The sequence below is a fragment of the Coenobita brevimanus genome, chromosome 65 (assembly GCF_032717465.1).
Source record: "Coenobita brevimanus isolate Jiangsu-jjx chromosome 65, ASM3271746v2, whole genome shotgun sequence".
Classification (NCBI taxonomy): domain Eukaryota; kingdom Metazoa; phylum Arthropoda; class Malacostraca; order Decapoda; family Coenobitidae; genus Coenobita; species Coenobita brevimanus.
The window spans coordinates 27,072,922-27,090,421 of NC_137018.1; the positions used below are offsets into that span (position 1 = coordinate 27,072,922).

The 17,500-nt window shown below is 42.5% G+C and overlaps 1 protein-coding gene across 1 annotated transcript in view; it reads right to left on the minus strand.

The window, feature by feature from the left end:
* Positions 1 to 13,964, minus strand: part of LOC145404953 (uncharacterized) — a 608,364-nt gene extending 594,400 nt beyond the window's left edge. Inside the window, exons 1-2 of the mRNA XM_080276459.1 lie at positions 13,961 to 13,964; positions 12,922 to 13,142 (exon numbers count right to left, since the gene is read on the minus strand). Coding sequence (XP_080132585.1) covers positions 12,922 to 13,142; positions 13,961 to 13,964 — 225 coding nt within the window. The remainder of the gene's footprint in view (positions 1 to 12,921; positions 13,143 to 13,960) is intronic.
* Between the last annotated feature and the right edge of the window lie 3,536 nt (positions 13,965 to 17,500).

A 17,500-nucleotide genomic window follows, 5' to 3' on the forward strand; every position in this document is an offset into this window, starting at 1 on the left:
CGTGTGTTGTGGTTGTTTAACCCACTGTAAACAATGACGACAATCAGTATATTATTTTACTTGGCATACTCGTAAACAGTTTTAAAAACTTAAGGTGAGAATAGTCTCTTCCATGCTGTCATCAGTGTCCAGACACGGTCAGTAATAGTTATATTATCGTATACTTCCCAGCAACTCCAAAAGTTTCACATTTTCTTACTGAGAACACAGGTTTCTCGACCGCGTCCGTCCACCCTGTTTATCGATGACCGCCAGCAGCTGTGCCGGTATGGAGGCCCCGAGGCTCCTTACCAGCTGTGGATTGTCCCGCAACAGCTGTTAGTGTGGGAGGTGGTGGTCACGCGGAAGAATATTGTACTGCTGTCCACAACAACGTGCCATCAATTCCTGGCAGGGGTTGGCCTCAATTCTGACAGATGATACAGTATCCCTGACTATGGTCGGTGGCGGCGCTCACCATCCACTCACTCTGTGTAGCGCTACTCTACGCTAGGATGACTATACAGAGTGACCACCAAGTACTGCACAAAGGACATGGTGTGAATTTCAGCTTGGAATGTGAGGGGTGTAAATGATGAGGTGAAAGAGAGAGAGAGAGAGAGAGAGAGAGAGAGAGAGAGAGAGAGATTTTCCAGGTGCCTGAGGACGCAAAAGTGGACTTATGTGGATTGACTGAAAACAAATGTTGAGGTGAGGCTGTGAGAGAGTGAGAGTATGGATTGGGTATATGTGCGGGAGTAGATGAGAATGTATTGTTGTGTGCAGGAGATGGGAGGAGAATATAAGAGAGTATGGATTAGTTGGTTCACGGATTGTGTGGGTAAGACTGAAAGTAAGAATACAAACGTGCGATTGTGTGTGTATTTGCGCCAACGGAGGACTGGGCGAGCAGACTGAAAGAAGAATTTTGGGCAAATGTCGAAGCATGCATGGAAAAGTTTGAGAGGAGTGAGAGAAATGAATGGAAAAGTAGGGAATGTGAAGGTGGATGGAATTGTTGGTGAGTGGAGTGTGCTTACAGAAGTGGATGAGAATGGTAGTGCTCTAGTGGATATTTGTGCGGGGAGGCGTTGATGATAGCCAATACCTTCTTTAGGCACAAATAATCCACAGGTATACATGGCGAGTGATGAGCAGGGTGGTGAACTGAATGAACGGAAAACAATGTTTGATTATGTATGTGAGGATGTTACAATGAAAAGGTGTGTAAAGGGTGCAAGAGCATACAGAGGTTGGGGATGTGGACTCTCTCACCACTCGGTGGTGGTGAAAGTCAAGGTGTAAATTCAATGGATAAGTAGCAGGAGAGAGGCAGGAGGAACTAGTTCGTACAAAGAGGACAGAAAGGTTGCAAGGGGATAAAAAAAAAGGGGGGGGGGGCAAAATAAAAAAAAGAGAAGGGGAGGAGCAATTGGGTAAATATGATTTGGAGCAGATGGGGGAGGTGGAAGGTGCGTGCAGATATTCACAGAAGAAATCTGTGCAGCATGTGAGGTGGTGTGTGGGGAGAAGACGAAAATGCAAAGAACAGCATGGTGGAATGAAGAGGTGAGACAGGCTGTAGTGCAAAAGAAGAAAACATATAGTAAGTGGATGGGAAGCAGAGGCACGGAGGAAGTTGAGTTACGAAATAGAAAGTTATGTGCAAAGAAGTAGAAAGGGGTGAAAAAATTAGTAAGAGAGCAAGAAGAGAGTGGATAAGGAATATGGAAGGAGTCTGAGTGTAAAGTGGAGGGAATGTAAGAAAATGTTCTGAAAAGAGGTAAGGAGAGTTAGACAGGGTGATAAAGAAGGTGATAGGGAAGTGAAAGATGAAAATAGTAGATTGCTAATGGGGAAGGAAGAACGAGTGGGCAGATGGAGAGAGCACTTTAAGAAATTGTTAACCACTGAGAATGAAAATAATGCAAGTGTATGTGGCTGGGGAGTGGCTTGGAGAAGGAGAGAGAGATATGAGAAAGGAGGAAGAGATCAATAGGATGGAAGTAGTGGAAGCAATGAAGAAAGTCAAAATAGGGAAAGCCCCAGGAACTGATAGAGTGTGTGATGAAATTATGAAGCATGGGGGAGAGTTAGTAGTAGAATGGATATGGAAGATGTGCAGATTGGCCTGGGAGGAAGGTAGAGTCCCGGAAGATTGTAAATCAGGTATAATTATTCCCCTATACAAATGAAATGGGGTAAAATAAGTGTGTAGTAATCATAGGGGTATTTGTCTTCTTAGTGTAATAGGAAAAGTATATGATAGGATACTAATTGACAGAGTTAGGGAAATAACAGAGGAATTGGTTGGAGAAGAACAGGGAGGTTTTAGGAAGGGAAGAGGTTGTGTAGATCAGATATTCAATTTTAGGTCTTTAGTGAAGAAGTTTCTAGAGAAGGGAAAGAAGTTGTATGTGGCCTTCATGGATTTGGAGAAAGCATATGACAGAGTGGATGGACAAGGAATGTGGAAAATATTAAGAATATATGGATTAAATGGGAAGTTGTTGAATGCAGCGAAGAGTATGTATGAGGATGCTAAGCCTCCAGTGCATGTGGATAGTGAAATGAGTGAAATTTCCTATCTGAATGTTGGATTGAAACAGGGATGTGTCATGTCCCCATGGTTGTTCAATTTGTATATGGATGGAGTTATAAAAGAGTTACAAAGTAGGGCAGTGGATATTGGAGCGGCCCTAATGAAAGAGGGCAGCGTTTGGAAACTTCCTTTTCTGTTGCTTGCAGATGATACTCTACTGTTAAGTGAAGACGAAGGGGAACTGCAAAGCTTGGAGAATGAGTATAAGAAAGGGAATCTAAAGGTGAATGTAGGGAAGAGTAAAGTGATGGTCTTCGAGAGTGTTGAAGTCAGTGAATGTACAGTGAGGTTGGATGAGGAGGAAATGGACAATGTGCGTGCGTTTAAGTACATGGGTAGTGTAATGAGTAAGGATGGAAGTTTAGAGGGTGAAGTGCTTGATGGGTACAACAAAGAAGAAAGGTTGCTGGTTCTTTGAAAGCAGTGATAAGAAACAGGGAAGTGAGCATGGACGTAAAAAAGTCACTGCATGACAGTATTGTAATATCAACTCTAACGTCTGGAAGTGAAGCTTGGACCTTGTTGGAGGGACAGAAGTCAAGAGTGAGAGCAGTGGAAATGAGTTATTTGAGAGAAGCATGTGGAGTTACATGGAGAGACAGACTGGCAAATGAGGAAGTGAAAGAGCGTTGTGGTGTGGATGTGGATGTGATAGAAAGCGTTAAGAGAAATACACTGAGGCGGTTGGACCATGTGGAGAGGATGGAGAGTGAGAGACTAACGAGGAGAATGTATGTGGGTGAGGTGGGGGGAGAAGGAAAGGGAGACCGAGGATGAGGTGGAGGGATGGAGAGGAAAGGTATATGAGAGAGAGGGATGTGAGCTGGGGGAAGGGCAGCGAAATGGTAGGGGACAGGGCTACATGGAGGCGATTTGTTTTGGTCACCCCTTGCTGGTTTAAGGCGTCTGGCTAAAGATAAATAGATACTATTAAACAGAATATCATCAAAATAGTTATAACCTCGCCAGTGTTGTGACATTTTTTTTTATCAGTACGATTGTTTTCACCCAAAATTTTTGAAACTGTTTACGAACATGCTAATTATACTAACTGCCGCCATTGTTTGGAATGGGTTAACTGTTTTTATTGTTTCAGTTTATGAATTAGAAATCGTTGCAAAACGGGAGTGCTATTAAAACTATAGCTGACTGAAATGAATTCTATCTCACAAAATGCTAGTGTTTTTATAAATTAACTACAGACCATCACCTGAAGCTGAGAGGAGCACTTCCTTGTGAGAACTAAGTCATCCTGAAATACTCCCCAAAGGCGACAAATTCCATACAGTATGTCTGATTTGTTACAATGACATGCCAGCAAATTTGGAAAGTCGATATCTCTGCAGTTCACGTCATAATATTAACTGCGGCTGTAGAACTACCTAACTACATGAATACAGCTGATTTTAAACTGGATTCTTTAGATTTAAGTACTGTCCTTTTATAAAAACGTATGATATGTTGTTTCTGTGACTGATTTCACAGTGAAGCAACGGCCTTGTTTAGGCCTTCCTGTCATGAAATCAATTCTGATGACCAGCATTCAATAATATCCAGTTAAAGAGTTTCATCTTGAAGCCAGTGGTTAAAACAGTACTTCGTTGTTTGACACACTCTCAGTCCATTTGTTCACATATGGTCCGTTTTGCCAAGAAACATAGTATATGAAAACTATTTCATCCCATGGGAGAGTTATTAGTCCTTTGTTTAGCATTTTGAGTTAGAAGTTAAAAGAATTTGAGTTTAATTCTTGCCATGACCAGAGGGTTGGATAAAATTTCATTCCCATACATCTCTGAGCTCGGATACAAGTTGGATTGCTGCCGGTCGTATTTGGGGGCACTACTGGGACTCGGAAAATTTTATTTTGAGCATTAATAACCCTCGTGCAGTCGATAGGCGTTAATCTAAACCTTTTTCTTCTTCCCTATGTCATCATACATATAAGACAACTGCTGACTTTAGCCTCTTCGTTTGACAAATTGTAAGAACAAAACATACTGATGCAGGTGTGTACGTCTGCTAATGGTGGTGGTAGCGTTGTTTTGTGGAGAAAGTGAAGAAATATACGGTGTAATTTTCCTGTACTTTATCTCGTTACATTTCCTCCTGGCAGAAAAAGGCATTATTAATATGGTAAAGAGAACCATAACCAATAAATACTACCCATGTTTGTGTTAGTTTGTATACACAGATAAAAACAGAAAATGATTTCATCTAAAGTACTACCACCCTCCTCAAACGAATGACTAAACTAAATACCCTCCGGCATTAAAAGTCAACTTCTTTGCTTTGAGATTCTTAGTCGGATTTCTTTTAACTCCTCTGATCATACGGCGTCTTCCTGAAGCTGAATAATAGCGTCTGTTAGTTTCTGCAACACAGTATAAAAGACATGGTCGTGATGGAGGTAACATTAACATATTTGCATAAGCACTTAATAAATCACATTTCCATCTGCAGTAAAGCTTACCAAATCTGCACAGACTTTCCCGTTTATTCTTCCATGCTCCGTCTGCCCTTCCCCAGTAACCCTGCCTCCTCTTTGCCACTCACTCACTCACTCACACTCACACAGCCTCCCCTTCGCTACACACACACACGCACACACACACACACACACACTATGTACACAAGCACACATTCACACAAAAATTCACATAGTTATCCTGTCATGACACTAAAATATCATGACACTACATCGTAGCTAGTAACGTATATATGTAATACAGAGGTTAGAAGAAAGTCGTGCCTAAACGAAAGGGCTAGAGGAAATAACGTTTGCACATTCTCTAGTTAGGAATTTGACACACAGCAAAATGTGATGCCGGATGGGAACTTTCCACAGTCTCGGAAGGTTCCTTCCCACGTGCCCGCACGCGTGACACAACCAGTCATATACAGGGGAAATGGGAGACAGGGCAGAAGGGGTTAGGAGAGAAAGAGGGAAACACGGTGAGGAGAGGCAGGAGGAGAGCGCACGGAGTTAGCAAGCATAAACCGCTCTCGCCTCAGTACTGCTCTTGTGAAGATACTTCCTTTGAAGAAATAAACTGCACTCAGACCCCAGACTCATCTTTATCCTTCTCCTGCCATCCACAACAAGTACAACGAACGTTCTCTCCTTCTTAAAATCCCTACAATTCAACACACTTTTGCAAAAGCTCAGTGACGACTACTTACATTTGGTGGCAGCCTTTCCTCACTTCTTCACTTACCAGTGGGTGGTTTGAATGTTGTTCGCGAGCCGTAGTCGTGCTTTGAAATTTAAAATCGGGATGTGATAGGACTGCCATCACTAGTGGTCCTTGTGAGAGTGAAACTAAGTGTGCCTCTCGTGACACAGGTCTCCATCGGCTTTTACTTGCAGTAGTGGTTCTTGTGGTATTCCTCGTTCATTTGTCGTGTCAGTGGGGGGATATGTCGCTTACACGGTACGGCACAACTGTAACTTACAATTAAATGATGTTAAGTAGATCCCAATTATATGGTAGGTTTCATGACCGCATGTCCTTGCTGACGTCAGCAGCAGTTGTTGGCGGTTGGGCATGGGTTAGCACATTCAGCTCGCACTTGGATCTAGAGTTCCATCCTCGGGTAGGTCAGACTCTTGATCAAAGTTTGTTTCCCCCTTGTCTCTATTCACCCAGCAATACGACCGGGACCCAGGATACATTGACCGTTGCGTGTCGTACTCTAACAGAACACTGGGACTTAATGGACATTATCTAGAAAATCGCAAGCGTGTCGTTTCCCCGATTTGTGAGACTGGTTGAGGCTGCACATTACCCAAGGGCGACCTGGGACTGCAGGGCAGGGATGTCCACGCTTTCCAGAGTAGAGCACATGTTCTGGCCACAGGCCCATTCCAAGTCCCCCACCACTACTCACTCATTCCACTCGTTTCTCAGCTTATCTCCAATTCTTCTACCATCAGCCCCACTACCCTTCTTCATCCTCACACATCCCTTCTGTTCTAATCTATGAAACATCACTTCTACATAACCAACCTAATACATATCACAGTTTTATTAAGTGACAATATTGCGGCTTCTCATACTTCCAAACACTGTAAACTGTTATTTAAGTGTTTGCAACATTTATAAACACTTTGAAAGTTATGTATGTGTCCGTAATATATTAAAACACAGTGACCTGTTACTGATAATAAGAAAAACTAATACACTACGCAGGAAAAAGGTGTTTCAACAAAATTCTAACTTTGCATAGCTCTTCCAAGCCAATGACATATTTTGTCTTACTGTTGTCACCACCTAAACGTTTTTTCACATGGAAGACTATAATAATAGTATGGGTTAATTTTCTAACCTTTCCGCATACTCTGAGAAGTATCCCCTAACCTCACTGAAAATTAAGAAATACATCAGCTGATTCAAGGACTTCAGAATTAATTTAGTAGATAGATAGACAGGTAGACAGATGGGAAGATAGATATGCACACAGATAGATAGGTAGATAGACAGATATATTTATCACCAAAGCAATTTACGGTATCCCTTACAGTAACGAATGAAGTAACAATTTCCAGATATAGAGACTGCATCTGGCCATGATGCCTCTTGCGTGCAGGACAGATCATCTAGCCTACCACTCAGGGTCGCAGGCTGGATGGCACACCTGCTAGTATTCCTCAGTAATTTATTTTCTGTATTACACTTTTCTCCTGTACGCTATTAATTTCACTTTAATAGCGATGTAATTGAACCAGTACCATACAGGGGGATGCAGAGGTGTGATGTGAGGAAAAAATCGTTCAGTAGGAGGTGCTGCAATGTTTCCCAAGCCTTCAGTCTTTCGGATTTCGATTGTTAATACACTAAAAAACATAACGAAATGGTGGGAAAAAATTATATATGACAAAAACATTCTCGGAGTTCCGGAACATCAAATATTTGCCACTACACCACCGCCTGTCTCGGTCTGCCTCTACTTCCTCTCACGACTCTCACCGTGGCCCATACACACAAAAATTCCATTCTTTCACATTCTCAGCCAACCTCATCTTTCTAGTTTCACCCACTCATAAAATTACTCTCATCACAAACACCCCTGACCATACATCCAGCTAATTCCCGGCCTACCTCTCCTACTCCTCGCAAACCTCATTTACGGACATAAACATTGGTTGTGTGGTTGTGTTTTCATGCAGCTCTCAGTCTCCTTCTCCTCCCAGCAATCCTAAATCATGCATTCTGTTTCCTGTTTTCTCTTTTTACCCCAAGCCTCACACACTCTCTTTTATCAATCCTGCGAAGCATAATGATATTATTTTTGGCAACGAGCCCTGTGCCGTTGCTCGAGATTCCGCCTCTCTGTCTGTCTGTATGTGTGTGTGTGTGTGTGTGTGTGTGTGTGTGTGTGTGTGTGTGTGTGTGTGTATGTGCGCTTTAACTCCTCCTAGGCTGTTTGATGAATCTGAATGAAACTTCCCAGGTGAGTTCTTTGGGTTCCTAGGAAGGTTTTCATTTTTCTCGCCATGATTTATATGGAGGTCAGCCCCCGCACCAAAGTAATAACTCTGAGAAATAGTGAAAGGAGGGCAGATATAACTTGATATCCTATACATGCTGTTCATTGGACTCTCTCATCCGTAATGCGATATTTGGGTAGCGTGGCCTCCCCAGTGGTTCTTCGCGGATCATTAATTCTCCCAAAAACAGAAACGATCAAAAATATGTAAAAATGAGCTGACAGACTGCAATGAAACTTCTCAGGTCAGTTCGTCTGGTTACTTGATGTTGTCTACCACTGTATAAAATTTTCCACCATTATTTTTAAGGGATCAGCGTCCCTCCAAAAGTAATGCAGGATGCAAAATAGGGGAAAGAGGCCAGATATAAGTTTGACATCTTGGTATGTGTTGTGTAATGGACTTTCATCCGTAATGTGATATTTGTGCAGCGTGACCCAATCCCCAGTAATTCTTGGTGGTCAGCCCCATTCCCCAAAATAAAAAGGATCAGAAAAGAGGGAAATATTTGAATGAAACTTCCCACGTGAGGTCGTCTGGTTAATCCAAAGGTCTCCCACTAAATACAGTTTCCCAACCCTGACTTAATGGGGGTCAACCTCACTCACCTAATTAAAAATTCTCAGAAACAGTGAAAAGAGGGCAGATATGGCTCTGATATCGGAGTACATGTTGTACGTTGGTCTCTCATCCGTAATGCGATATCTTAAGACCGTGAACCACCAGTGATTCCTGAGGAGCTTAATCCCCTCCAAAAATAAAAACAATCAGGAATAAGGGAAAGGGAGCACATGGATTTCAACGAAATCGGCATACACATCACTGGATTAGATATGTAGTTTCCATGTTTTGCCTGAATACACGAGAAAAAACTGCACGTCGGTATTGGGGAAGCATGCTCTCCCCCCCCCCTTATGATTCTTGGGGAAGTCAGCCCCTACCAAAAATAAAAAGATAAGAAATATGAGAAAGATTTGAATGAAACTTCCCAGGTGGGTTGGTCTGGCTCCTCCAAAGGTCTTCCCCTACATACAGTTTTCCAATCATGTTTTTCACAAAGGGCCAGCCCACTCACCAAATTACAAATGCTCAGAAATTACAAAAGGAGGGCAGATATGGCTTTGATATCTTAGTATGTGCTGTACAGTCGTCAGCACAAAGTCACTACAAGCCTGCTCGTGTGATGTGGGTCGTCTTTTCTGGCAACAGTGTATAGGAACTATGGTGGTACCAATCTTAAGTGGCGGTTTAGGTGGGGCACGAACCTCTGTACAGTGTTGCCACGTGTTCCATACCCGCTATGTGAACGGCTCTGATATATGTAATAGGCATCACAATAAGATAAACACATAAGAATAGATTGGTAACGTATGTATTATAATATATGAAAGAACAGTAAACTGATTATGCGTAAAATATTTATACGGCAATACAGAAACGTGGCATAATTATTTTACAGTGTTGCTTTAAAAAAAGTAGTCACTTTTATTGGCTGTTACCGTATTTCTGGGGTTAGTAATAATGTCACAATTATGATTATAAGATAATATGCAGGAATATAAGCAAAAACATCCCAGTTTCTTAGTAAAAAAAAATATATACATTAAACCCTCGTGAGCGGCAACACTCACACACACCCAGTCCGACCTGGTCATCTGTGAGGGATAGAGGAATAGGCCTGTTTGGGGACACCTCTTAAAAAAAAAAAAGCGCCAAGACTTTAACCTCCTGGATGGTGTGGAAATAAAGTCAAATTTACAATATGTACATTATAACGTAAAAGAAAATAACCAAAATGTATCCTAAAATACCACAGACGAGAGAGAGAGAGAGAGAGAGAGAGAGAGGGGGGGGGGGAGGCAGACCAGGGGCAGTGTTGAGTGCAGCTGAGTGAGAGATGGAGGAAGGGAGGGAACGAAGGAGGGAGAGAGTGATTGAATGAAGACAAATCATGGCGCCACAACAACGAGGTCATCTGGCACCATATGTAAAACAATAATATTTTTAAACATAATTAGATATAATAAAAACAAAATAAAGAAATGAAAGCACAAGTTTATAAGTCACTCATAAAAGAAACAAAATTCCCAAGGGTGAAGCACATCTCCCCCAGGAGAGAGAAAGAGAGAGAGAGAGAGAGGGAGAGAGGGAGAGAAGGCAGGCAAGGGGCAGTGTTGAGTGCATTGTCAAGCTGAGGGAAAGATGAAGGGAGGGAAGGATGGAGGGCGAGAATTATTGAATGAAAACAAATCAAGGCGCCTCAACACCGAGGTCGTCTGGCGCCATATGTAAAACAATAATATAAAAAACAAAATAAAGAAATGAAAGCACAAGTTTATAAGACACATAAAAGAAACAAAATTCCCTGGGGTGATGCACATCTACCCCCAGGAGAGAGCGAGAGAGAGGCATCGCGAGTATGGAAAACGTGGCAACACTGTACAGAGGTTGGTGCCCCACCCAAACCGCCACTTTAGAATGGTACGACCATAGTTGCCACATGGGCTTTTATACGCTTTAAAAACGTGTTTATAAGAATTAGTACTATAAATCGCCCAGAATGCAATATTCTTTCCATCTGATTAGAATAAAAATGTGCAAAAGATGACTGAAGAATGTTGTGGACTGATGAAACTTGTGCTTTCTCCCTCTTACCCATCCCATGTTCCTCCCCACCCTCCCCTCCTCCTTCCCCCTCCCGCTCTCCTTCATCTCCACTCCTCTCTTTCCCCACCCTGTCTACCTAATTTTATCCACTACACACACACACACACACACACACACACACACACACACACACACACACACACACACACACACACACACTCACTCACTCACTCACTCACTCACACACACACACACACACACACACACACACACACACACACACACACACACACACACACACACTAATCTACGAAATGAACCGGACTCTTCTCTATTTCATGTCCATTCCTGTAACTTTTTCGTTCCTCAACATTCGAGAGTTTCTTGCCATGAAACAGTCTTTTTCTCCCACTTACTACTTCAAACATGATGCAACAGTTCGAAACATTTTTTATTCTGATACTGCGTCATGAATCAGTGAACAGTATGAGGAGAATGGGAACATTTTCCTAGGGAAGAGAGAAGGCGTGAAGTTCGAGGAATTGGCACAAATATTTATTTAATTTCCCCTACTGAAATAATAGGCACCGACTGCCAGGCTCACTCGAACAAACACCAGTAAGAAATGCATCACAAGAACGAGACATCAATGTTCATATATCTCCTGGCTGTTGGTAGTGACAAAGGGTGGAGAAAAGAAAGACAACTGGAATAAAAGGAGTGGGAAGGAGACAGAGATGATGAGAATGGAACTCGAACAGGAAGAAATATTGATAATAAACCCTGAATGTAGCTGGCAGTACTGCTTGCATTTGGGAATGGGGCAGACTGGATTTAATAAACAGTCGAGAGAGAATTGCGATGCGCCAATCGAGTTAGTGGCGTGGATAAATGAATGAAGGTAGAGAGGGTGGGGAGAGGAGACAGTGGAGAGGCACGAAAGTGAGGGGGGGTAGGAGGGAGAGGGTGGGGTTGGGTGGACATGAGGAGGAGTAAGAGGGAGAGAGGGGGAGGGGATTTCGAGACGGTTATAATAAGGAATACCAGACGATTATTCTCATACGTCATTCCATAACATTCCATTGTCAGTTCTTGCATTTTCTCATACTAATCAAATACGGTATACAGAATATTGTACTCTAGGCAGTCACTAGTACCACTTCTTAAAAACACGTCTATATGGTAACTAGTCTCCTTACATTGTTGCCAGACAAAAGGACTCACATCACACAAGTAGACTAGCAACGAATTTATGCTGACGACTGTACAACGGACTTTCATCCGCTATGTGATATTTGGGGCGCGCGAGCCCCCCAATGATTATTAGGGGGTCAGTTCCTCTCCTGAAACTAAATATTATTAGAAAGAGAGGAAAGATTTGAATGTCATTTCCCAGGTGGGTTCGTCTGATTACTGGGAACATCTTCCACAAGATATAGTTTTCCAAACGTAATTTTTAAGGGCTCAGCACTCTACAGTAAAATAAGAATTCTCAGAAACAGTGAAAGATGGCCAGATATGGCGTTGATATATTAATACATGATGTGCAATGGACTCTCACCCTTAATGCGATTTTTGGGGAGCGTGACTCCCTGAAGTAATTCTTGGAGGGGTCACATCCCCCCACCCCAAAATAAAAACAATCAGAAATGATGGAAAGTGAACACACAGATTTCAAAGAAACATATCGCCTGATTGGGTATGCAGTTTCCATGTTCTCTCTGAATACACAGGGAGAAACCGCACATGTGCTTTGTCATTGTGATTCTTCCTGAATCGTCTCTCTCTCCTTCTCCCAGGCCTCACCCACTCCCGCTGACATATTTCACAGTCTACCCTCCTTCCTCTCCCTATCCACTCACTCTGACCTAATCGTATTTTTGCTGTGTCGAACTACAGGAATGAGGTCGCAAGCTTTTGCTTCTCTCCCATCAACCCCTCGGATATACTCATTTTGTGGTTGGGAGGGACGCCTTCATGGGGTGGCACCAATAGGACCGGATAACTCCTCTGCTTGTTTATACAAACGTCCCTCGTCTCTCTCCCTATCCTCTGAACGGAGGATGGGGAAGAACAGGAAAAGATTAACTTCTCCCTACAGTTCACTGAGTCCGCGTTCAGACGGGCCTGGAGATACAACAACAACTACTATTACTGCTAAGCTGACACAATTCCTAATTAGCTTTCCCCTTCCCCACTCCCCCCTCCCTCCCTCCCCAGCACCGTCGCTCCAGCCACTCACCCTGACGTAATCGTAGTTGTGCTCCGTCTCGAACTGCACGAATGCGGCGGCCAGCACGTGTCCTGGCGGCGCCCTGACCACCCACGTACACTGGACTGCCGTGGGGTAGAACTGGTTGGGTAGCCACTTGCCGGTGCTGGGGTCAAGGTTCACCTCAGGGAAGGCTATGTGACCCCGGCTGCTGTTGACCCCACTTAAGTACTTGGGTTTCCCGTTGCATTCTGGAAAGTGGAAAGAAATTGAGTAAATAAAAAAAAAAAGAATATACTGGGTGAATTTTTAGGAAATGTTCAAAATTTGGATCAAAAGTTTATGAGCAGTTAAGAAATACTGAAAAACTGGGTGAATCTTATGGAAATGTTGAAGTACTTGGTCAAAACTGGGTGAATGTTTATGAATGTTTGGAGACTGGGAGAAAGGTTAATGTTGAAAAAAGATGAAAACCAAGTGACAGTAAATGGTGTGCAATGAAGAATAAAAAAAATCGATAAGAAAATGGTAAACATCGTAAATATATTGAATTAATGGGTAAGAATCAGGTGACACTGAGGAAAACAATGGTCAGAATTGTAGACTTACTAAACAAAATTATATATTTCAAAGATAAGAAAAAAATATATATCAAACAGACCTGGTGTTAAAAGGTCACAGTAATTCTCTTGCAAAATCCTCTTCCTAATAACTGTGCTGAACCGACTACGTAGTTTATTTAACCCTACACACTTACTGAACAGAAACCATATTCGCCCCCGGGTGGAGTGCAGTGTGTGTGTGTGTGTGTGTGTGTGTGTGTGTGTGTGTGTGTGTGTGTGTGTGTGTGTGTGTGTGTGTGTGTGTGTGTGTGTGTGGTGTAGGAAGGCTCAACACAAGCAGCGCTTCCGACCAGAGCAGAGTAAAGAGGCCTTTTGTCTCATCATCGCCCCTTCCCCTACCGTCTCCCATCAACCGCTCTTTCTTTTCTTCGCTTGCTGAACTGCCTGCCCTTATCTCGCCCCCACTATGCCAGGCCAGCAGTACCTGTCTACCAGTTCATTCTCACGCATTTTCTGTCCAACAGTGTAATACGAATACAATATTTAACCGACAGTCTCAGTCCATATATGCAACAGGTCAGCTTAGGACTGTCTTCCTTAACCTGTGTCCTCAACAAGTGTGTCCAGGAATCTTGAAATGAACTGATCTTGGTTGTTCCTCTTTTTCGTACAGTTTACACTAAGTGCACATTAACAGATAGACAAACAGATGGATAAACAAATAGGTAGCTGGGTAGGTAAATAGATAAAACAATATTAAATTCGGTGAAGAATTCATGTGTACAGACAAACACACACACACACACACACACACACACACACACACACACACACACACACACACACACGTAATATATATATATATATATATATATATATATATATATATATATATATATATATATATATATATATATATATATATATACAGTATATATATATATATATATATATATATATATATATATATATATATATATATGTGTGTGTGTGTGTGTGTGTATATATATATATATATATATATATATATATATATATATATATATATATATATATATATATATACAGAGAGAGAGAGAGAGATAAATCAATCAATAGGGGGTCAAGTTTGAGAGACTAAGTTAAACGAGTGTGAACAAACCATAGCAAAGGCATTATATTGAGGTGAGATAACGTGAGGTCAGATCAGGTTAGGCAAAGTCAGGTTAAGTCAGGTGAAGTAGGTTCTTGTGAGGTCATGTCAGGTCAGGTGAAGTGCAGTTAGGTCAGGCCAGGTGAAGTGAGGGGAGGTGACATCAGTTTGCAAATTGAGGTGTCTTCATGTGAGGTCAGGATGTGTCGAGTGAGGAATAGTGAGGTCAAACGAGATCATAATAGGTGAGGTGAGGTCAGATGAGGTGGCTTGATATGAGATGAGAGAAGGTGAGGTGAGGTCAGATGAGGTGGCGTGACATAAGATGAGACAAGATGAGGTGAGGTCAGATGAGGTGACGTGAGGTGAAGGCGGTTAAGATAAGATGACGTAACATGAGGTGAGACGAGGTAACGTGAGGTGAGATTAAGTGAGGTGAAGTGAGCAGGCCCTCCTCAGCCACTCACCGATAACCAGTACCCCAGGGAAGGCCAATCAATACCCTCCAAAGCATCGCCCTTTCAATTTTAATCGCCAGAATTACAAGAAGCCCTAAATTTATACCCCATAACCTCACGCCCGATGCCACTTAGAGGGGCTAAGCAGGGCGTATTTATATCACGAGGATCGACTTAGCCTGAGGGGGAAAGGGGAGCATTTTTTATTACGGGTGTGCCTGGGGTGGACTTAGCATAAGGGGAAGAGGGGGTATTTTTGTCACGGGGTGCAGGTAACAAGAAGGGATACAGGGTTACTTATATCACGGGTACGCCAGGCGGTTCGACCTACCCTATGAGGAAAAGGGGGGTATTTTAATCACGGGAGTAGTGTAAGCATGAGAGGAAAAGGGGAGTTTATTTTTAAGGAGCAGACTTAATATGAATGGAAAAAATAAATTTTTAGCAAGGGTATGAAGTGTGAGTAAACATAAAATGAGGGGAAGAGGGGTAAGGGTATTATTATCACAGCTATAGCCAGGGGGTGACGCTTTTTTCTATGCAGAAAAGAAAGAACCAACACCCGACAGCCAGCAAAGTTTTCCCGCCCACGGTAAGTAGAGGGAAAAAAAAAAAAGAGGAGGAAAAGGAACAAAGGGTGTTTTCATCAGGCTCGGGGTCGTGTTCAAAATATCTTTGAAGATTTTGTAGCGCCTCTTCTTTAGCTATTTTTCTTTTGTATGTTACTCCTTAGTGTCCTTTTATAATATGTGATGCAAACTACAGTACGTCTATAGTAAAACGACATAGATAAATTGATCACCGAGGAAGAAGTGGTACGAAGTCTCCTGTGCCACCGAGAGTACGTCCCCACTTCCAACTGTACTTTTCTACGACTTAAGCAGAGAAATTAGTAAACGTGGCTGTGTTGAATTAAGTGTTTTTTCCCCCAGAAGTTGCTGTATTAGTAGGATTCTTTACGACCAGGGGAGGAGGAGGGAAGGAAGGAGCACGTAGTCCAGAGTGGTTCGCCTATGTCTCGAGTGGCTCAGCTATCGTCCGTCAATTTTATGAAAAGCGTTTGGGCGTTGTCCCTCTTGGGGAGTCCCCGTCCCACAGTGTTGCCATACTTTGTACTGGGCAACTTAACCGGATTAGAAACAAGCTGCTAATGACAACTCTCTCTCCCAGCACTCCACTCTCTCTCTCTCTGCATATAGAAATTGCATTTTTTATACATTTATTTATATAAAAAGTCTATACACTTTTATGAATTTTTAGAATTTGAGGAAAAGCCTCCAGACTGACTGTCTGTCTGTCTTGTTGCGCTCTTATTCATTCCCTTTCTCCATGACCTTTCCCCCTACTCTCTGTTTCTGTCTGTCTGTCTGTCTCTCTGACACACACTCTCTAACATTATTCTTTATTATGACTGTGATTTTCTCCTTAAAGTGTGATGTTTATTTGTGGTTTATAACAGCTTTTGAGGGAACAATTGTATGTCCTCTGTTTGCCTTCTCTTCTAAAAAATACTTATTTACGTTGTAAATAAGATCATTTTCTCTGCTGTGGAGCACACGAGAGCGAGTATCAGGAGTAGGAGCATCCATCTCAGGTGGCGGCCAGAGTGGAAATGACCTGGATTAACACGGTCACTCTACCCTTACAAGCGTGGCAACGTTGGAAAGCAACGTTGCCAAGTGTTGTGGTATTTATAAAGAGTAATTGTTATTAAAAGAAAAAAAGAGGCATTTATAACAGTATATAGCCTTATCAAAGAATTAAATATATATATACTGTAAATAAACTTCATTTAGAAGTAGTAAACAGCTGACATGAGACAGAGAGATGAACACGTTTGGCAGGGAGGCGGCCTAGGAAATTCCCAAGAGGGACAACGCCCAAACGCTCTTCATAAAATAGACGGACCATAGCAGGTGCTTCGGGTGGTTCGATTAATGGTGCCTTCACTGGTGTCTCGGATGGTCCAGTTAAGGGTAGTCTTGGATGGTTCAATTAATGGTTCAATTAACGGAGCCTTTAATAGTTTCATTAATGGTGTCTCGGATGGCTCAGTTAATGGTGTCTCGAATGGCTCAGTTAGTGGTGTCTCGAATGGCGCAGTTAATGGTGTCTCGAATGGCGCAGTTAATGGTGTCTCGGATGACTCAGCTAATGGTGTCTCAGATGGCTCAGTTAATGGTGTCTCGAATGGCTCAATTAATGTTGTCTCAGATTGCTCACTTAATGGTGTCTCAGGTGGCTCAATTAATGGTGTCTTGGATGGCTCAGTTAATGGTGTCTCAGATGGCTCAGTTAATGGTGTCTCGGATGGCTCAATTAATGGTGTCTCGGATGGCTCAGTTAATGGTGTCTCGGATGGTTCAGTTAATGGTGTCTCGGATGGCTCAGTTAATGGTGTCTCGGATGGTTCGCTTAAAGGAGTTTCTTGTCTCGGATGTTTTGACTTTTCCTCC